At 28.9% G+C, this 20,994-nt stretch overlaps 6 protein-coding genes across 6 annotated transcripts; 5 read left to right on the forward strand and 1 right to left on the reverse strand.

Moving 5' to 3' along the window:
- Positions 1-84: 84 nt before the first annotated feature.
- Positions 85-300, forward strand: PGO_142660 (hypothetical protein, conserved; the record flags this gene model as incomplete). The annotated part of the gene is made up of 1 exon (XM_028690257.1): positions 85-300. The coding sequence occupies one exon, from the start codon at positions 85-87 to the stop codon at positions 298-300; it is 216 nt and encodes a 71-aa protein (XP_028546058.1).
- A 1,349-nt stretch (positions 301-1,649) lies between these two features.
- Positions 1,650-2,375, reverse strand: PGO_142670 (hypothetical protein, conserved; the record flags this gene model as incomplete). Its single annotated transcript, XM_028690258.1, has 1 exon — positions 1,650-2,375. The coding sequence occupies one exon, from the start codon at positions 2,373-2,375 to the stop codon at positions 1,650-1,652; it is 726 nt and encodes a 241-aa protein (XP_028546059.1).
- Positions 2,376-4,667: 2,292 nt separating this feature from the next.
- On the forward strand, positions 4,668-5,539 carry PGO_142680 (ubiquitin-conjugating enzyme E2; the record flags this gene model as incomplete). The annotated part of the gene is made up of 2 exons (XM_028690259.1): positions 4,668-4,818; positions 5,196-5,539. 2 exons carry the CDS (start codon positions 4,668-4,670, stop codon positions 5,537-5,539), a joined length of 495 nt encoding a protein of 164 aa, XP_028546060.1.
- A 3,326-nt stretch (positions 5,540-8,865) lies between these two features.
- PGO_142690 (hypothetical protein, conserved) lies at positions 8,866-12,351 on the forward strand (the record flags this gene model as incomplete). Its single annotated transcript, XM_028690260.1, has 1 exon — positions 8,866-12,351. One exon carries the CDS (start codon positions 8,866-8,868, stop codon positions 12,349-12,351), a length of 3,486 nt encoding a protein of 1,161 aa, XP_028546061.1.
- A 3,207-nt stretch (positions 12,352-15,558) lies between these two features.
- On the forward strand, positions 15,559-17,196 carry PGO_142700 (karyopherin alpha; the record flags this gene model as incomplete). Its single annotated transcript, XM_028690261.1, has 1 exon — positions 15,559-17,196. One exon carries the CDS (start codon positions 15,559-15,561, stop codon positions 17,194-17,196), a length of 1,638 nt encoding a protein of 545 aa, XP_028546062.1.
- Positions 17,197-19,464: 2,268 nt separating this feature from the next.
- PGO_142710 (sporozoite surface protein 3) lies at positions 19,465-20,784 on the forward strand (the record flags this gene model as incomplete). Its single annotated transcript, XM_028690262.1, has 1 exon — positions 19,465-20,784. The coding sequence occupies one exon, from the start codon at positions 19,465-19,467 to the stop codon at positions 20,782-20,784; it is 1,320 nt and encodes a 439-aa protein (XP_028546063.1).
- Between the last annotated feature and the right edge of the window lie 210 nt (positions 20,785-20,994).

Below are 20,994 nucleotides of genomic sequence, written 5' to 3' on the forward strand. Positions count from 1 at the left end.
ACATAGGAAGAGACATACGAGTTGAGCAACGCTAACCACCAATCCCTAACAGGTCAGAATTCACCAAGACGATCAAAGTACAAAATGACAAGAGGAAATCAACGCGAAGTAGATAGAATCAGATCATCAAAAAGAAATGACAAAGCAAAACAGAATAGCACCGTTAAAGATACTTCAAAGAATTTGAATGTTGTTTGCAAATTATGTAGACACACTTTTATGTGCACAGTTAATCAGTCCATACTAAAGGAACATCATGAGAAGAAGCATGCGAAACATGCGTATGAGGATTGTTTTTGAAGTTTATTAATTTTTTTTTCCTTTCAAGAATTTTCGTTTTTTCTTTTTTCTTTTGGCTCCCCTTTTTTTTTTTATTTTATTTTTTTTTTTTTAGTTTCCTATCCCCTGATAAACAATCTGTTACATATATATTTTTTTTTTTTAAACTAATGGCAACTTTATAAAGCGTTAAGTATTTCACACATACTTTTATTCCTTTGTATATATGCATGCAAATATATATGTAAAATGTTACATGCATCCAGTCCTGTTGATTTTAATTATGCTTTTATATGGACATGTTTTCTTAGTAACACTTCAACCGTTTTTAAATACCCTATATAGGATTCCTTTTCCGCTCGAATTCATCGCAGTACATGTTCATATATATATATATATATATATATATATATATATATATATATATGTATATGCTTCATGCAGGGTACAATTTAGAGGGACCTGTGCATCGTTCTAAAGGTAGCAAATATGTATATATGTTAGTGCATAATATATACATATAAGAAAGTAACAATGAAATATAATTGTAAGGAATACATTGTATATTCCACTGAGTTGCACCGAAATGGAATAACAATGAATCTATTCGAAATACCTCCCAATAACAAAAGACACATGAATTCAATTACTCCTAAGAACAAAAAAAATTTAACGGTTCCCTCCTTGGAATTTGTACTAGATGGAAATTACCAAAAGGGATGTTTTAAAAAGAAACTGTAGGAGGAGGAGGTCACTTTAAAAAATTATGTTACCTTTGGTGGATACATAATATAATATATATCTCACTTTGGATAAATTTGTACAAATACGGTGTATAGTGGTTTATCCCATATTATGACTCTTTTTTTTTTAAATGTATGAATTCATATATGTTTTGTTTTTTTGTTTGTTTGTAAAAAGGAACAAAAAAAAAAAAAAAAAAAATGGAAAAAAGGAAAAATAGAAAAGGTGAATGCGAAAAATATATCGGAAAATGATACATAATTATATAACAAAAAAAAAAAAAAAAAAAGAAAAGAAGAAAGAAAGCATCGTAGGAGGAACAAACAAATTTTGTAGGAAATTATAAAAATGCAAAGTTGCAATATTTAACAAATTTTATCCTCTGCCCTTTCAATTCACCTTTGAACGATTAAATCACTATACAAATAATCGTTCTTATTTATGATTCATATAGTACATGTCTTATTTTGTCAGAAATGTACGCGTCTGACTAGCTGTTTCAATTTAACAATTTTTCGTTTTAAAAATGTAGTTCTGAAAACAGCTGACTCCTTTAAGTTGTTACCTAATTGCGTACTATCTACTTCTTTGTACCAAAGATTTACATTATAAAAAAGTTCATCTTTTTAGGAATCCTTACTAATCTTATCATCCTCATTGGAAGTCCCAAAATTGATATTCAGCGAATCACCATTTCCACCACCCTTATTGTTGGAATAGTCTCCGTTTTCTTTCTTATTGTATATATTACTACCAGGGTTGTCACTATAGTTAACCCCATTATTTTTTACCTCATGCTTATGATGATTCTTATTTGCTTCATTCGAATTTGTCATGTTATTTCCCATGTTTGCAATTGCATTATTATGTATTTTATTATTAACATTCATAGAATTAGGTGGGGGTAAATAATTACTTGAATATTTATTATTTGGAAATCCTGGCATGTTCCCAATGTTGTTACTATTGCCATGCATATGATGTGAATGATATTTGTTCGATGAATTATGATGGTTATATCCAGACCTTGAATATTTATTGTTTGGCATATGAAAACGGTGTGAATTACGCATAGAATGTGGAAAGTGTTTCATATTATTATATTTCATATACATATGATAATTTCCAGGCATCATATTATTCATCATATGATTTCCTAACATATTGTTAAATGGCCTGTTACCTAGAAACCCTAAGAAATTCTGTGGGGTTATACCTTCTTCCCTTAACAAATTTTGGAAATACTCGATTTTTGCACTTATATGTTTTCTTCCTTGAACGTGCTGTCTTCTACCCACTGGGGAACTGTGTGTTAGGTAAATGTCACAATATTCACAGTAATACTTCGGCATCCTTTCTTACATAAAAGACAATCAAAATCATAAACTATTTACAGTTTTGTTTGTCTACTATTCCAAACACGTCTAAAAATCAAAATTTATGTCTGTCCAGTGGAACATGAGTAACTAACTCTTCTAATTAGTTTATTTATATGTAATATATTACTATCTCTTTTTGAGCTGTTAAATGGTTCTTTTTCTTTCTTAAAATATGTGTTCACGTTTTTTTATTTTATTATTTTTTTTTTTTTTTCTTTCTTTAAAGTCCCGTATATTCGTCAATATATTTGTGACAACATCCATATAGCCCCTTTATTTGTATACATTTAAATAAAAAACTGGAATTTTTGACTGACTGCATTATTTTATTTTTTAAAACCTCTTGTAATGCTTAACTTTGACTGGTGAAAAGTGGCCTTGGTTGAAAGCATTATCACGTTATACTTGAAGAGTAAAATTTGTTCATGTAATGTTATGAATGTACAGAAATGTTAATATATAATTTGTTGTACTTGTACGTATATAACCTTCATGTAAGCAAAAATTTAAGCATCATCATATAGGTGTAAGAATCTAAAAAAATATACATAATTCCGTATGTAACATAACGATTTAATTGTTTATGTTATATGAAATATGCAAAGTTAAAAAGTGGTATATTTGCCTTTTTTTTTTTTTTTTTTTTTTTTTGGCTATAATGTTCACCTTGTTATCTTTTCCATAAAATTCTCATAAATAAATACTCAATGTATAAACTAAAAAAAAATAAAATAAAACAAAAAAGAAGTTAAAAAAGGTAGGGAACGTTGAAAAAAAATGATGGATTTAAAGAAGGGCAGGGAAATGTAACGAGAAGTGCTAAGTTTTAAATGAAGAATTGCAATCAAAAAAACAATAAAAATATATATATACTTGAGCAAAAATAATTGAAGCATGGCAAATCAAAATGCGTTAGAAATGGAATGCTTTCTCTTTTATTTGCCACGCTTTCATATTCATATTACACAAAAGGAACAATAGGGGCGCACCACAAAAATTAAGAACTTACGAAAATAAAAAAAAATTAAGAATTTGTGAAAATAAAAAAAATTAAGAATTTGCAAAAATAAAAAAAATTAAGATTTTGCGAAAATAAAAAAAATTAAGATTTTGCGAAAATAAAAAGAACTAAGAATCCCAGTAAAAATAAAAAAATTAGTAAAAATTCACATGTGTATATATACATGCATATATATACATATATAACAACGTTCACTTTATTTCAAGTAAGATATGTATACATATGCATTAAAAAAATTGCAGGCACATGTTTTTACATATGTATACATAATAGTATATATTAAATAGATGACAGTATTATAAGTTTATTTTATTTATAATTAGGTAAACCCAAAGTAGGACATATTTAATGCGTATTTTTCACTTGTGAAATTCGGAAAAAATGCAAACAATTCATCATCTTTGTTATCATTTCATTAGTTGAGAATCAATTATCAAAAATGTCCTGTTTTTTTCATTGGTAATTTCTCCATAAAATTATATACAAATGCACGTATAGCGCTTACGCATTATTTATATGAAAAGGAAAGCTACAAATAATATATATAGAGCCTTATATCCATATATTCAATTAAATACGCTGTTTTTTTTTTTTTTTTTTTTTTTTTTTTTACGTGATTCTTCCTCTCCTTCTCAATACATGAAAGAAACGTACTCATTTTATAAATAAATTAATAAAATAATACTACACGTCCTTTTAGCTATACTTTTGATTATAAATAGTTGATAGCTTATGTGTTCCTTTTTCTCCCTATCGTATCAAGACATACACAAACTGTCATCCCCCATACGCATGTACACACATTTATGGGATCCGCTTGTTCAGGTAATATCAACTCCTTCAGCACCTCAAATGTAAAACATTTGAATATCACATTCATGAATTGTGCCACGTAGTAATACAGATATGTACCTTCTGCCCCATCGTTTTGTTGTTTAACATAACATCATTGATGAGAAGTCTCCCATCCACGTTTTAATCATACAACGGAATGTTTATATATATATATATATATATATGTTAATGTATTTTCTTCATGTCAACAGTCCTTATACCAGCCATCATTAGAGACATGTTTTTGTAATAAAAAGTGGAGCTACCTTTAGATATTCGAAAAAACAAGTATGAGTACATAAAAAAAAAAAACAAAAAAAAAAACATATGCCTAGACTATTGTCAAAGTACGTACGTTAACAATAGCACATATTTAGATCTAGCTCAAGTTGTATAAATATTAGGAAAAAATGTCAAATTTAGCGAAAAAGAGATTAATTAGAGACTTCAAAAAATTACAAGTTGATTCACCTTACGGAGTTAGTGGTTCCCCAATAGGAAATGATATTATGAAATGGAGGGCTGTTATTTTCGGTCCAACGGACACGCCTTGGGAAGGAGGTAATAAAAGATAAACATCAATTATGCTCTCAATCCTATAGATACCATAAAAAAAATAAGTGGGAGGATGAAGAGGGTTGTATATATAGAATTGGATAAAAGTTTCATTAGTTTGTGAACTCCATACGTGTAGTTACATGTTGGTGTATACTCGTATACCAACTTGATTGGCATGAAAAATATTAAATACAAAAATTAAGGTGCATTCCACAAGCGGATATGTTAATTAACTAGAAGGAAAATGTCGCCATTATTAGTGATACAATTACAAGGGTTGCTCCATCGGTGGCCTAAACAAAAAATAAAATAATAATAAAATCTACAATTCGAGCATGTAAGCATAAAATATGGCCTCTATTTTATCCCCCTTTGTTCAGGCACGTTTCAGTTAGAACTTTTATTTGGAAATGAATACCCAAACAGACCACCCAAGGTCAAATTTTTAACGAAAATGTTTCATCCAAATATATATATGGACGGAAATATATGTATTGATATACTTCAGAAGCAATGGAGCCCGATTTACGACATTTCTGCAATATTGACATCTATTCAGTCTCTGTTAAGTGATCCAAATCCCAACAGTCCAGCTAACCAAGAAGCTGCACTTTTGTTTGTTGAAAACAGAATTGAATATAACAGGAGAATTAAAAATTGTGTCAAAGAGTCCATCAATTTTATTGATCATAAAGTTCAGGAAGAGGAAGAGAGCAAGGCTTAAAAAAAAATGCACAACTCAGTGTATATATATATATATATATATATATATATACATATATGTATGCACGCATATACCTATTTTCAAGTATTGAACCATTCATTAAGAGTAAAACGGAAAAACGCAGAAAAAGGATTTTAAGCAATGTTTATTTTGTCACCATCCAACATTGCTGAAATTCCATAAACTCGAATTGTTCGCAGAATTAGAAGACACACCTGTGTTTAAACTGTAGATGCATACTCACCTGTTGCTTTTTGTGCATGTGCAACTTTACATGCGTGCATTTGCACTTACAGCATGAGACTATAACAGAAGTTCATCTCCTTTAATTCTTAGCTTATCAATGATATATGTTATTGCAGCATACTAGCAACGTAAATATGTATCCATGCGCACGTATGTGTACATATATATATATATATATTGTGCGCTTCCGCAGGAATAGCCCATATTCACACGTTACTTGTTTGTTACCGTTTTAATGAAGACCATGATTTATTGGTGTCATTTTTGAACGTTTCACTTTTCAAATTGGAGTTTACACCTTGTGCTTTGAGCTCTTCATTCCCCAATTTAGCATAATTTCTTTTTTTTCATTTTTTTTCTAAGCATGTAATTAGAAGAAAATTTTTTTTTTTTAAATTGCATGTATATTATAAATGTAGATAGTGCTCAAACTACATTTATGTGATTGACGTATTTTAGAGGCTTGTTCGTTAGACATATTTCCAACAAAAAAGACGATAATCTAATATGTCTGGATGAGGAAGGTATAACCTAGATGATGAAAAGATAATTAAGACGTAACTACGAGTGAAGATAATGCAAATACTGGATAAAAAGGAAAATTTTGTATTATTAAATGAAAAATGGCATCACATTTTTACCCCATTTTATCTCTTTTTTTTTTTTTTTTTTTTTTTTTGGAAATTGTAATGTTTTTGTTTTACGTGTACTGTTTACTCATATGTATAAATTTGTGCATAGAAAACATGCAGCATAAAGTGTGTTTTTCCATTTTTTTGTGCCTATTTTTAAAATCAGGTGAAAAAATGTTCGAAGTTTTAAAATAAAAATGTACGTAAAAAACGTTATATGTAAAAATATAAACGTGTATTTTTATATGTACACAATTTGTAAACTTTTTGAAATTTATTACTATAAATTTTGCCCAGTAAAATTTTGTACATAAAAAATATATATACATATATTGTACGCAGCCAATTTATCATTTTTTTCCACAAAGCGGGGAAGGCACACGTGGTACCTTTCTTTCATGAACACTGCTACTTAGATATTGAAATGAAAATGTAATGTTCGCAAATGTTACCAAGTGGCAGAAAATGCTTATACTCGAATTCGTATGCAGTTCGGGAAGGAGTTGAAGCAAAGTCAGAAAGTATGCATTTGTGTTTACTTATATATATGTATATGCATATACATGTATATCATTGTCCCTTTTTCCAAAACAAGCTCCTTTTCAGCTTCATACCATAGGCCTATTTTGTTCAATCCAAAAAATTACAGTTGCATGCACGTATACATTTTACTGCATAACAAAACAATTTAAAATCATCTTAAGGGCTGCTTTTTAAGGATTGGAAAAGATGAAAATGAAAAAAATAAATTGTGTATTACAAGTCATAAAAGCATATTTTGTTCAAATATATAACATGAAAAAGTAAAGTATAAAAGTGTGACACTTTTTCATATGTATATTCCAAGAAAAAAAAAAAAAAAAAAGTTCACTCTATAAGCGTTATGATTAGCAGATTTTTCTATACAACACGTAACAAATGTATGTATGCATTTATGTTTATATATATACATACTGCATATGTATATTACCCCCCCCCCCCTTTATGTGGGTAACCGTAAATGAGTCGAATGGGCAACAAAAAATGTTAAAAGCCAATAGTATGGATGATATATGCATAATTAATGATATTTTTTTTATACAGAATATATATATTTAGTGGTGCCTTTTCATATACCCCTTAAGGAGGGTAATATAAGAATATTAAAATGTTTAACGTGCACGTGAGACCCAAAAAAGAAACGTTGAAATGTAAACCTGAAAAATATATATATATATATATATATATATATATATATATAATCATCCATATTTTTTTTTGACAAATAAAAAAGTAGCACACATGTAATGCATACGTGTGCTTATGTATGTATATATTCACTATTTTAGTGACATAATTCCCAATGGTTACAAGAACAAGCTGTGTCACTACTCCTTTTAACAAAGAGCTACTTAGGTATAAAAAAAAAAAAAAATAATACCCAAAAAGATTTTAGAAAAGGTTGATGATATAGCTATAAATTAAAAACAAAAAAAAAAAAAAAAAGATAAAAAAAAAATAAAAAGATAAAAAAAGATAAAAAAAGATAAAAAAAGATAAAATAATAATAATGTGTTTGTATTCCATATAAGAAAATGATAATATTGAAACGTTCGATATCATAACTATAGCATGGAATATATCAGTATTGTACTCACGAAAAAGTTTAGCATTGTCACATGTATAGCAAATGAATAATACTGTGATAACACAGCCTCCTCCCCACAACTATACATAATAAGATTGTAAGGAAAAAAGAAAAAAAAAAAATTTACATATATATTATATCATTTGCCCTCGCCATCCACATACGGAAGCACTAATGTTGAACGTTTATCCCCATTTGTTTTTTTATTGTTATACTATTATTTTAAAAAAATAATAAAAAAAAATAATGAATTCATATATATATATATATATTAACTTTTTCTCTTATAGCATCTGTATATATACATAAATACATATATAATACATATATCTTATACAGATCTTCAGTACGTGTTAAAAAAAAAAAAAATCTACGCTTATTTTTTATTTAGGGCTTCTTTTTTTTTTTTTTTTCACTTTATTTCGAATTCCTTGAGAAGAAGGGGCAACGTGTTTAACCATTAGAGATAGTTGCATTTCTTAAAAATAAAAATGTTTCATGTAAATTTTTATACATAAACATTTATGTGAACATTTTGAAAAGTAGAAATTAAAAATAAATAAATATATAAATAAATAAAATAAAAGATACAAGAGAAAACAAGAAAATACAGGAGAAAAAGCAAAAAGAAGAAAATAACAAAGAAAAGTAACATTAAACAGGGCAAAAAATTAAACAAAAAGAGCAAATATCGAATCGTGGAAAAAGCATAAAACAGAAAAAAAAAAAAAAAAAAAAAAAAAAAAAAAAAACCATACATACATACAGGGGATACCAAACAAACGAGGATATATTTCAGTGGTTCCTCTAGATAAACAGACATGTTTTCATTTGCCTTTAAAAAAAAAGAAAAGGAGGAGGATCAATCAGTTGAGAAAAAACCAGATGAAGAAAACAAAAACGGTGAAGAGGAGAAGAATGAAAACAAAGGACCTACTGACGATGATAAAGGAAAAGATGAGGCCAATAATGAGGAAAAGGTTGTAGATAACAAAACCAAAAATAAGCGAACGAGAAAAGCAACGGTTAGGAAAACGAAGAAGGGTAAAAAGGAAGAGGAAGAGGAAAAGGAAGTAAAGGATGAAAAGGAAGAAAAGGAAGAAAAGGATGAGAAGGAAGAAAAGGAAGAAAAGGAAGAAAAGGAAGAAAAGGAAGAAAAGGAAGAAAAGGATGAGAAGGATGAAAAGGATGAGAAGGAAGAAAAGGAAGAAAAGGAAGAAAAGGACGAAAAGGACGAAAAGGATGAGAAGGATGAGAAGAACGAAAAGGAAGGGGAAGAGGAGAAAGAAAAGAAGGAAGACGAAGATAAGAAAGGTAAGAAAGGAAAGAAAGAGCCGAAGGGTAAAAAGGTTGTTAAGAGGGGTAAAAAGATGGCGAGTGATGAAAAAGAAGAAAATGATAAGAAGGACGAAGGTGATGATGCTAATGTGGAGAATGACCAAGCAGACAAGGGAAATGAAAACTATGAAATGAACAAAGAATTAAAAGAGGAAGAAGAATTAAAGGATAAGGATGCCAAGGCAAGCGCACTGACACTAGAAATTTTAGGAGATATCCCAGATGCTGATTTAAAACCCCCTGAAAATATTCTCTTCGTTTGTAAATTAAATCCAGTAACAGAAGAAGAAGATTTAAAAACAATTTTTGCAAGATTCGGGCCTATAATATCCTGTAACATTGTTAAAGATAAGATTACGAACAATTCGCTTCAGTATGCTTTTATCGAATTTGAAAAAAAAGAAGACTGTTTAAATGCTTATTTCGAAATGGATAATGTTATTATTGATGATAGAAGAATACATGTGGATTTTTGTCAGTCGTTATCAAAATATAAAGGAGAAATTAAAAATTGGAAAATTGAAAATGAAGCTGTCCTGGAAAATATAAAAAAAAGAAATTTGGATCAAGAAAGCACGAAAAAGAAGGAGAAAAGTGACGAAGAGAATGGTGATCCAAATGATGAGGGAGATGGTATTCGCGTGTTTAAATATGAAAGTGATAATAGTGCAAAAGAATATGAAACCAATTCAAATAAAGAAGGAAAAAAAGATAACCATTATGATAGCCCCAACAACAATGATAATGGTAGTAACAAGAATGATTATGATAATAATAACAGAAGATATAACCCCACAAAATATTATAAAGAGAGTTATAATAATTACTCAAGTCAACAACCGTATAGAAAATATCCCTATAAATACAGATATAATAATAATTACAATACTCCCTATGAAAAAAATTTTTATTATCGAAAATATTATAACAATAATTATTTTGATAAATATAATTATTATGATAAAGTAAGAAAAAATGGTGTCTTTAATAAACGAAATTATTCACCAAGGGATGCAGAACGCAGAAATGATGATTACATTAATCGATACAGTAAATACAAAAGAGAACGTAGTTATTCTCGTGCAAATTCACCCAAAAAAGGATTAGATACGGGAGATCAAGGAAAAAATGAAAATAGAGAATATAGTAGCAAATCAATTGAAAAGTCCCCAGGAGAAGGCAAAAATGATGAGCATCATGCTCGTGGTAGCCATGAAGAAGAAGGATATTCAAATGATAATAATGCAAATGAGAAAAAGGGGAAAGAAAAAGGGGAAGGTGATGATGGTGCTTCTGGACATGACAGACATAATGATAATAACAAATGTGAAAATGAAAAAGGAGATGGAAATGTAGAACGTTATTCTAATTATAACTATAAAACACAGAAAAAATCAAATAGATCACCTTCGTATTCTGTACGAAGTGATGATAAAGAAGAAAACAGGGAATACATGAAACATGATGGATATAATAAAAATTATTATTATGATAAAAAACGCAAATATGGAGATTATAGTGGTGTGGACGATTATGAACAGAGAGGTGCTAATGATTATGGGTATTACAAAGGATCTTACAATAAAAGACTGAAAAGATATCCCAGTAGTGAAGACATTGGAAGGTACGATAGGGGTTATCTAAAGTATTATGACAGATATGATAAACAATATTATCCAAAGCATGATCGTAATAATTTCTACGATGTGAATAAGAAATATTACGACACCGATAAGAAATATTACGACACCGATAAGAAATATTACGACACTGATAAGAAATATTACGACACCGATAAGAAATATTACGACACCGATAAGAAATATTACGACACCGATAAGAAATATTACGACACTGATAAGAAATATTACGACACTGATAAGAAATATTACGACACCGATAAGAAATATTACGACACTGATAAGAAATATTACGAAACGGATAAGAAATATTACGAAACGGATAAGAAATATTACGACACTGATAAGAAATATTACGAAACGGATAAGAAATATTACGACACTGATAAGAAATATTACGAAACGGATAAGAAATATTACGACACTGATAAGAAATCATATAAATATAAAAATGATGAATACAAAACGCACAATAGAGAAAATTCATATGATAAGTACGATGAGAAAAAAAAAACATACACAAAGAGAAGCGGGTCATACGATTACAAGGGAGATAAGAAAAAATACAGTGATAAAAACGGGGATTATTATAATAAAACAAAATATAGCAAATATGATTCTCATGAAAGGGATGATAATAAGAAGTATAATAAGGATCATAAAGCATACAGTAGCACCTACAAAGAGGAAAAGAATTCTGGAAAATATAAAGAAAAAACTTACGATCGTGAGGATGACGAAGAAAATACTTTAAAATCGTCCAAATATTATAATAAGAAGGAAGATAAAAAGTGGAACGATAAACGAGATGACAAACGTGATGATAGAAATTATTATAAAGATACCAAGTCACGACAAAAAGATGATTACAAATATGATGACCTAGACAAAAGTAAGCGTGATAAATTGCATGATCGAAAAAATAAAGCATATGATAGTAGGGATCGGGTAAATGACAAAAAAAGCAGTAACTACTCAAAAAGTAAAAAGGGAAAACATTCGGATGGAAAAAAAGACGATGATTATGACACACCTCCCAGTACTCGAAGAGATAAAAAAAACAAAGATACCAAAAAACGTAAGTCAAAATCTTTTTCTGATGTAAGTAATAACAGCTCAAGTAAATATGTTTCCAAAAGCAAAAAGCAAAAAAAGGAAAAGTATTCATCTAAAGATAAAAAAAAGGACAAGAAAAAGAAAAATTATGATGAAGATTACGAAAAATATGATAACGCCGCTAGAAATTCAAAAAATTCCTATTCAAATAAAAAGGATGATAAAAACAATTCCTACGATTCTAAATCACAATCGGCTAATTCATCTTATTAATGAAAACGATTTGGCAAGAGGGAAATAGAAAATATTTTTCCTCGAACTTTTCCGAGCAAAAAAATTTGTTCCTGTGAATATGTGCTGTGAAAATATGTCGTGAAAATATACCGTGTAGATATGCTGTGCTTGTCAAAAAAGTGTATGCATGTCACCATCTTATGTAAATTTCTCAAAATAATTATGCCAGTACACGCATGTCTCGTGTATGTTTGTTTAATTAAGATATTTAATTATGTAATACACGATTTATCAGCTAACAATTTACATATTTAAAAAAAAAAAAAATAAATAAATTGTATAAAGAAAAAAATAATGAATCTCACAACCTCACGTTCGCAATACAATGCAACACAGAAGAAATGTTTCATAAATCTGATGTTGCTAATGAAATTTTTTTTTTTTTTAAATTAATACATGGTGTGATTAAATGTATACGCAAAGTTATATACGTATATTATAGCATATGATTTTGCAAATATACACACATATATTCCCCCACCTACCCATAGCATTTCATACATTTATGCATATTTATACATACATTTTATGGCCCTTTTTGGGAACCCTCCACCCCGTGCAATGAGTATGCATATTGGCCTGTTTTGATCTGATCTCAACGACAAATACTGCCGCAATGTTTTTTATTTTTTTTTTTTTGGCTCTTCGATTTTTCCCAATGATAACATAAACACCATATGTCAAAATTGATGTGCAACTTTTTAAATCACACATTGCCATTGAAGCAAAATTGCGGAATTTTAAAATTGACCTTAACGACAACGAAATTATTTTACAATTAATACAAGTTTTGCACGTTTACAATGTAAAAGGAAAGTGAAAAATAAAAGAAGAATTTTTAATACTATGGCTGAAATTTTGTTCGTTTTTTTTTTTTTTTTTTTCTTTTTCTGCATTTTTTAAATGCATTATACATAATAACATAAATTCGATATTTATATATACACATTTGCAAAACATGTGTTCTTCTATACGCTTACGAGGAGAGCAGGGGATGGGGAAAATAATGTACAATTTTGTCTAATCTTTTTCTGCACAAAACTATAACAGAAATATCCAAATACCATGTGCTACAATCTCATAACAGCTTTCTTTTATTTTATAAACAATTGTTTTATCCTAATTATATAAGGGATCAAGTAGTATATCATTAGAAAGTTATCATCAACAAAAGTGCATATACATACACTGTAGAGAATTGTCTGTTGTGTGTTCGAGCGGGATAAAGCAAAACTGAATGATGTATAAATAATATTACATAATTATCAACACAAAAAAATAAAAAACTATGGTAATTTTCCTTAACAGAACTTTATTTTTTAAATATCTTTGTTGTAAATACAATTCTAAAAAATAAAAAACTGTTTTCCTCATTTTTTTAAAGTTGTGTAAATATTTTGTAATTATCATATACTTACACAATAAAAGGGGAAATTTTTGTGCTTATTTTCTATATAATTTTAATTGCTCTTTATTTACTCTCTTGTAACTTTTTCGTGTAGAATTAATGGGAGAAAAAAAAATAGAGCAAAAACAAAGTTAAACGGAATAAAGTGAAGAAAAATTAAACGAAATAAAAGAAAGAGGAGCAAAATTAAGGGAAATAAAAAAAAGGAGCAAAATTAAGTGAAATAAAAAAATGTGAAAAAGCAACTATTTTTGAAGGAAAGGCAAGTTGTCGAAAAAGCCAAAAAAGGTCCCCCCAAAAAAAAAAAAAAAAAAAAAAAAAAAAAAAAAGAGAAAAAAAAAGGTTATAATGTACTCGTGTTTTATATATATGTATAATACACAAGCACACATGTGAATATATACATGTTTTTCTGTATGTGCGAAAAACGATTGCTGAAAGGTCTGCTATACAGGTGTATTTATTTTGCATAAGTACATAAGTGGGGGTATGTATATATATATATATATATATATATATATATATATGTAGCATATACATATTTGTGTTTCAAAATGTGCTTACATAAAAGGTTGGATGGTGAACCCTCCTCCTGCGGTGCAAGTAAATCTGAAACAAAAATTTCGCGTCGAATGAATTTCGTTTTGACATTTTTAAGCTATAGTATACATATGGATCAACCATGTATGTGATCTGTGCGAAGAAAATTTTTTACATTAAAGCATGTTAATCGGGGGGACGCTATTTTTAAAAAAAAATATGCGTATTGTAGCAACAAAGAAGAAGAGGACATGAACCATATTATACTTTAAAAGAGAATTTTTCCTTTTTTTTTTTTTTTTTTTTTTTTTTTTTATGTTTTTTATGTTTATTTAAATATATATCATATGCATATATCTATATGTATATGTATGTACTATGTAAGTATACATATATTAGTACTTACGTGAGTATGTATAAAAAAGGGAAAAAAGCTGCAGGAAGAGGTGTTCTTACATTTTAAAGGAAAAAAAAAAAAAAAAAAACATTCGCAAAATTAAGGAACTTCTTTTAAGTAAGAATATGTTTTGTCACATTATTAAGGAGAAACATTTTTTACATTTATGTAATTTGTGTATGTTTGCCCACGTTTATAAACGCTAATGCGTGCATATGCCCACATATACACAAACCTGCACACGTTTTCACCATAAAGTGGAAAAAGCACATTACTGACGTACTCGTGAAACATTTGCATGCACCTGAATTACTTGTGCGTGTACACCAGTTTTGTGAGTTCATTTAAGTATTCATGACCTTTCGTATGGCTCATTTACACCACATATGAATGTATTTATATCCACTTTTATAATGCATATCCAATTATCCTGTTTATGTAGTGTTATGCAGAAACATTACACACAAACATTTCGTACAACGTGCTCCATTCGTGTTATACATTGCAAAAGGGCTCATCCAAGAGTGCAAATGCATATATATACATAATATGTATACATATATATATATATACATGAGCAAACATACATAAATATGCATAGAAACGTATGCTACTAAAGTACTTGTAATCCATCCTGCACAATGTAAAAAATCGAAGCATAACTCATTCTGTGGTTACGTTTCAATCTTGAAGAACATTTTTATTGTACAACCTCATATCCATTTTTTTTTTTTTTTTTTTTTTTTTTTTTGCTATTCTATTACTCCCCTCCTTTCAGCTTTTGAGTAAGATTACAATAAAGTAAAGAAAAAACAAAGAACAAAAAGAAGAAACAGAAAAAATGGATAGAAGAATTGAGGCTAGGAGAAAAGAATTTAAAAAAAACTGCGATGACACAAGAAGGAAAAGAGAAGATTTGGTAGTTCAAATAAGAAAACAACAAAGAGAATGTCAGTTAGAAAGTAAAAGAGCCATGATAATGGAAAGTATAGGCTTTGAAGAAAATTCCACATATAATACTAACTATTTAAAATCAAATCAAAATGATTCAGTCAATGATTCATTATATAATACGTCATCAAATAATAGCTCAAATACATTAGAAATGCTAAAGAAAATTCCATCCTTATCTATAGGAGTAAGGTCATCTGAATATGTAACCCAATTAAACAGTACAAGAGAGTTAAGAAAATTATTGTCTATTGAAAAAGGGCCACCCATACAAGAAGTAATAAATTCAGGAGTTGTTCCATATATAGTAGAATTTCTAAAATACGATGATAAAACTGATTTACAATTTGAAGCTGCTTGGGTATTAACAAATATTGCTTCAGGTTCTCAAGAACAAACAAAAGTTGTAATTGAAAATAATGCTGTACCACATCTTGTTAGGTTATTAAATAGCGAAAAAGAGGATGTATGTGAACAAGCTGTTTGGGCATTGGGGAATATTGCAGGAGATTCAGCTGAATGCAGAGAATTTGTATTAAATCAAAACTCGTTACCTTTACTTTTAAAAATTTTAAGAACTAGCCACAAGAGAACATTAATACGAAATGCTGCTTGGACATTATCCAATTTATGTAGAGGTAAACCTGCACCTAAATTTGAAATTGTTTCCAAGGCATTACCAACCCTAGCTGCATTAATTTATAATGACGATGAAGAAATATTAACAGATGCTTGTTGGACATTGTCCTACCTTTCTGATGGTTCTAATGATAACATTAATGCTGTTTTAGATGCAGGAGTGGCAGAACGAGTAGTTGAATTACTAAGTCATTGCTCATTTTTAGTTCAAACACCTGCACTAAGAACTGTTGGAAATATTGTCACAGGAGATGATCAACAAACAGATGTTGTTGTTAAGCTGGGTGCAGTTCAAAAATTGTCATGTTTACTGAATTCATCAAAAAAAAGTATAAAAAAAGAAGCATGTTGGGCTTTGTCCAATATTACTGCTGGAAATATCCCGCAAATACAAGCAGTAATAGACAATAATGTTATACCACAACTTATTAACATTTTAATGAAAGAAGATTTTGAAGTTCGAAAAGAAGCTGCATGGGCAATATCCAATGCATCTTCAGGGGGGTCTGAATCACAAATTGAATACTTAGTAGAATGTGGAGCTATACATTCATTATCCAATTTGTTAGATGTAGAAGACGCAAATATAATTTCAGTAACATTAGAAGGATTAGAAAATATCCTAGAAATGGGAGAAAATAAAAAGGTAAGGGATGAACTGCCTGCAAATCCGTATGTACACTTTTTTGAAGAATGTGATAGTATTCATAAAATAGATGCATTACAAGATAGGAAAGTGGACAATATTTGTAACAAGGCATGGAAAATATTATATAAGTATTTCCCTTTTATTATTAACAATGAAATAAACAATACACAAATTACTCTCAATAACGTCTTCGCAAATAATGATGACGCTGCGTTAAATAAGGATTTTACATTTGATTGATAAAATAACAAGTAGAATATTAACCGGCGAAAGATACATACACATGTACATGCACATGCAAACGTCCACACCATCACCACATCTCCACAACTATATATTGCTCATACCTTACATATACACATGCATAAACTTAAACAAACATTCGCACATACGCATATACATATGCGTGAATTAAAATTGTGTTGAAATATATTATTCGTATGTACATGTATATATACATAAAAAAAAAAAAAAAAAAAAAAAGCCCCTGCGGAAGTTAACATATTTGTGTGCATATATCGGCATGGTCTTATTTATATATACACATAGAGATGAAAACATGTGGAAAGAAATTTATATAATGTATTTTTTAAAAGGAAGAAAAGTTACAAAGTTCATGTAACATACACATATATGTACGTATGTATATGTATACAAGTTGTGTGGACTTCCCCCCCCCCCCCCATATCCATACATACCCCCTATCAATTTATCTACCATCACCAACTACCCCCGGTGCATCTAAGTCATTCATACATACATTTTCACGTGCACGCATGTAACACATGCATCTGTTCACTTATCCTTTTCGTACTCATTCACTCCCTACCCATGACCCCACTATTTCCCTTCTTTTTTGAAATCCTTTTGAATATAAGCATTCGCAACATTAAATATATATATATATATATATATTTTTTTTTTTTTATGGTTTAAAAAAATTTCCCCATTACAATTTAAAAATTTAAACAACACAAAAAATCACATATAAATTTTATAAAAAATTACTCATCATTTTACAAATATGTATGAGCAACAAATAAAAATACGCACGGACAAGAAACTTTATCTTTTGAAAAAGGTGGAATTGCACAAGACACAACCCGTATTCAACATTAAGCAGTGTGTATATATAATAATTTACGCAAGTGGACAGCGGAATGTAGGATTTTGTTTAATGGTTAAACCTTTTCTGTTCTACATGATTTTTATTTTAGCTTTTTTATTTTCTCTCCCTTTATGCAAACAAAACAGGATAATTTTTATACATTCAAAGGTATTTTTTTTTTTTTTTTTACGACTATTTGGCATCTCTACTTCAAAAATTCAGCCAGTTGTGCAGCAAAAAAGGTGCAATATGGATCATTAAAGGAAGAGACCATAAAAAGGCAAAAAAAAATAAAATAAAATAAAATAAAGAGGACATTATTTATTTATTAATATTGTATGAATATCGAGAGAGTTTTCCTTCTAAGAGAGAGTGCTGAGCACGTTCTTTTCATTTCTTCTTGATTCTCACAAATATGCATTTTAGTTTTCATTTTAATTTTCATTTTAATTTTCATTTTAATTTTCATTTTAATTTTCATTTTTCATTTTAATTTTTGTGCAACGATCTGTTCCCATAATTTTTGAAAAGAGAAACAACATCACTTTTTTCATGAAGCATATTGTTACTAATCCTTTAGTAAGACATAAATTAATTAACTGACAAAGAAAATATTGATCTTTTTTTTTATTTTTCCTCAGAATGAACAAAAAAAAAAAAAAAAAAAAAAAAAAAAAAAAAGTCAAATAAAGAACTCTTTCCCCCTTGTGTTATTAAGCCCTCTCCATTACGAATCAACTGCATGCAAAAGAAAAAAAAAAAAAAAAAAAAAAACAGGGCTATTTGAACTCACAAGCTATCCAAAAGAGGAGTTATTTACATATCTATTTGTTTGCTTGTTCGTTTTTTTTCCCTTTTTTTTTTTTTTTTTTTTTTTTCTTTTTACACAATAAACAAATCCCAAATTGTACCAACTATTGTAAACAAATTTTCTCTCCTCAAAATAATTCGATATTTTTCTATTTATTTGTGTAAAAAAAAATGAAAAAATGAAAAAAATAGACAACAATATGATTCTCTCACTTTTATGATTTGTTAATTTTTTTTTTTTTTTTTTTTGTTTGTTTGTTATAACATATTAATGTTTTAAGATTCTTATTTTTTAAAGTTCATGTTGCACACATTTTAAGTGAACGGGGGCTAAATATACAAGGGGTACATATAAATATGTTTGTAAGGGTGTGTTTAATTTTCTTAAAGCTTACCCACCCCCTTCTGACTTTTCTCCTTCATATATAAAGAGATATTTCCCATAAATCCACGCATTATTTTATTGCTACATTCATTAAGCTATTCATTGTGTCATTCGTGAAACCATTCATTGTGCCATTCCGTTACACCACTATCTCCTGCACCCATATCTTAACACGTAATATCATTTATTACACCAGATCCAAATAATGTCGAACCTTGTGTGTTACATATGCGTCTTTTTGCTCCTGTTGATCACCCCTGTTGAGAACAGAGGTTATGTGTGTGACTTTTCATCGGAGAAATACAATATAGATTTTGACGATTATTATACAGACGTTATATGCTATCATGAAATTGGGGAAGGGGATACCATTGGAGTTATTATACCCAAGTACAGAGATGGACATGAAAATATCGAGATATTAACAAAATGTTTTGACGAAGTTTCATTAAGCAAATCTGGAAATAAAACAGTGTCCATATATAAGATATTTAACAAAGATGAAATTGAAGTATCTTCTTCGAATTCGTTGTACAATACTGAATATTTATCATCAATTCTACAAATTAAAAATGCTCTGAAAAATAGTTATATCCACTGTGTATTCGAAAGTAGAAATGCTAAAAATATGGAAATACATAAAGGAGTAGCAAAAATTTCAGTTAAAAATTACCCAGTTCATAATGATAATTTATCAAACAAGCACATTATTGATTTATATAACAAAGTTGATGTTAGTAAAGACAACTCAAATAATAAATACCAAGTTAAGGTGGAACCTGGTCATATTTTATATATATTAGGAGGCAAACTTCCCAACGGAAAGTATATATATTTTGCTAATGACTGTCCGATTATTTTTGAATATATAGGCGATATTTATAAGCACATATTTCCAATCATTAATGAAAAAGAGGTAGTATATGATTGTCCAATGTATTATGATGAAAATGAAACAACAATTTCTATTGGAAATTTGGTTGTAACATTTGAACCCAAATTCCCTAGTATAAATTTAATCAATAAAGAAATTTTAAAAAAATATATTAAATTTAATATAGAAAAAAAATTGAATATTCTTTTAAACGGCACAGATAATGATATGGGCAACATGGATAACGATAATCAAAGATATATGGAACAGGGCATCCAGTTAAATGAATCTCAGACATCTAATTTACAATCATTGAACCTTGATAAAGAATATTGTAATAATGATGGATGTGTAGAACTGTTCGAAAATTCAAGATGCTCATCTATTTGTGATAGTGGTTACAGAGTCCTAGATGGATATAACATAAGTTATGATATTCAATCTGTCATTCCATGTAACAATGGGAACTGTACTCCTGAAGATTCAGCTGAACCTTTTTTCATATTTGCTTGGGCTTCCATTGTTTTTTTCTGCATCATCGTCACAATTTTGATCATTACTATTTATTCCATTATACAGGAAAATAAAAAGATAGTTCCTGATCCATTCTATAACTATGACTCTAACATAAAAAGTTCAGGCAATTTGTGAATCGACCAAGTAATCTACAATCAAGGGACGCACGGAATAGGAGAAACTAGAATAGATAAAACAGGATGAATCAAGACCAAGTGTGTGTGTGGAGACAGTGTGTAGGAGGAGGGAGAAAGAGAGAGGTATTAAAAGCGCCACCAAGATGAACACCAAATCATCATTCCAAAATCTCATATGGGTGAATAAATTAAGAAAATGAAAAAAACT

Source organism: Plasmodium gonderi, assembly GCF_002157705.1.
Source record: "Plasmodium gonderi DNA, contig: Chr14, whole genome shotgun sequence".
Classification (NCBI taxonomy): Eukaryota; Apicomplexa; class Aconoidasida; order Haemosporida; family Plasmodiidae; genus Plasmodium; species Plasmodium gonderi.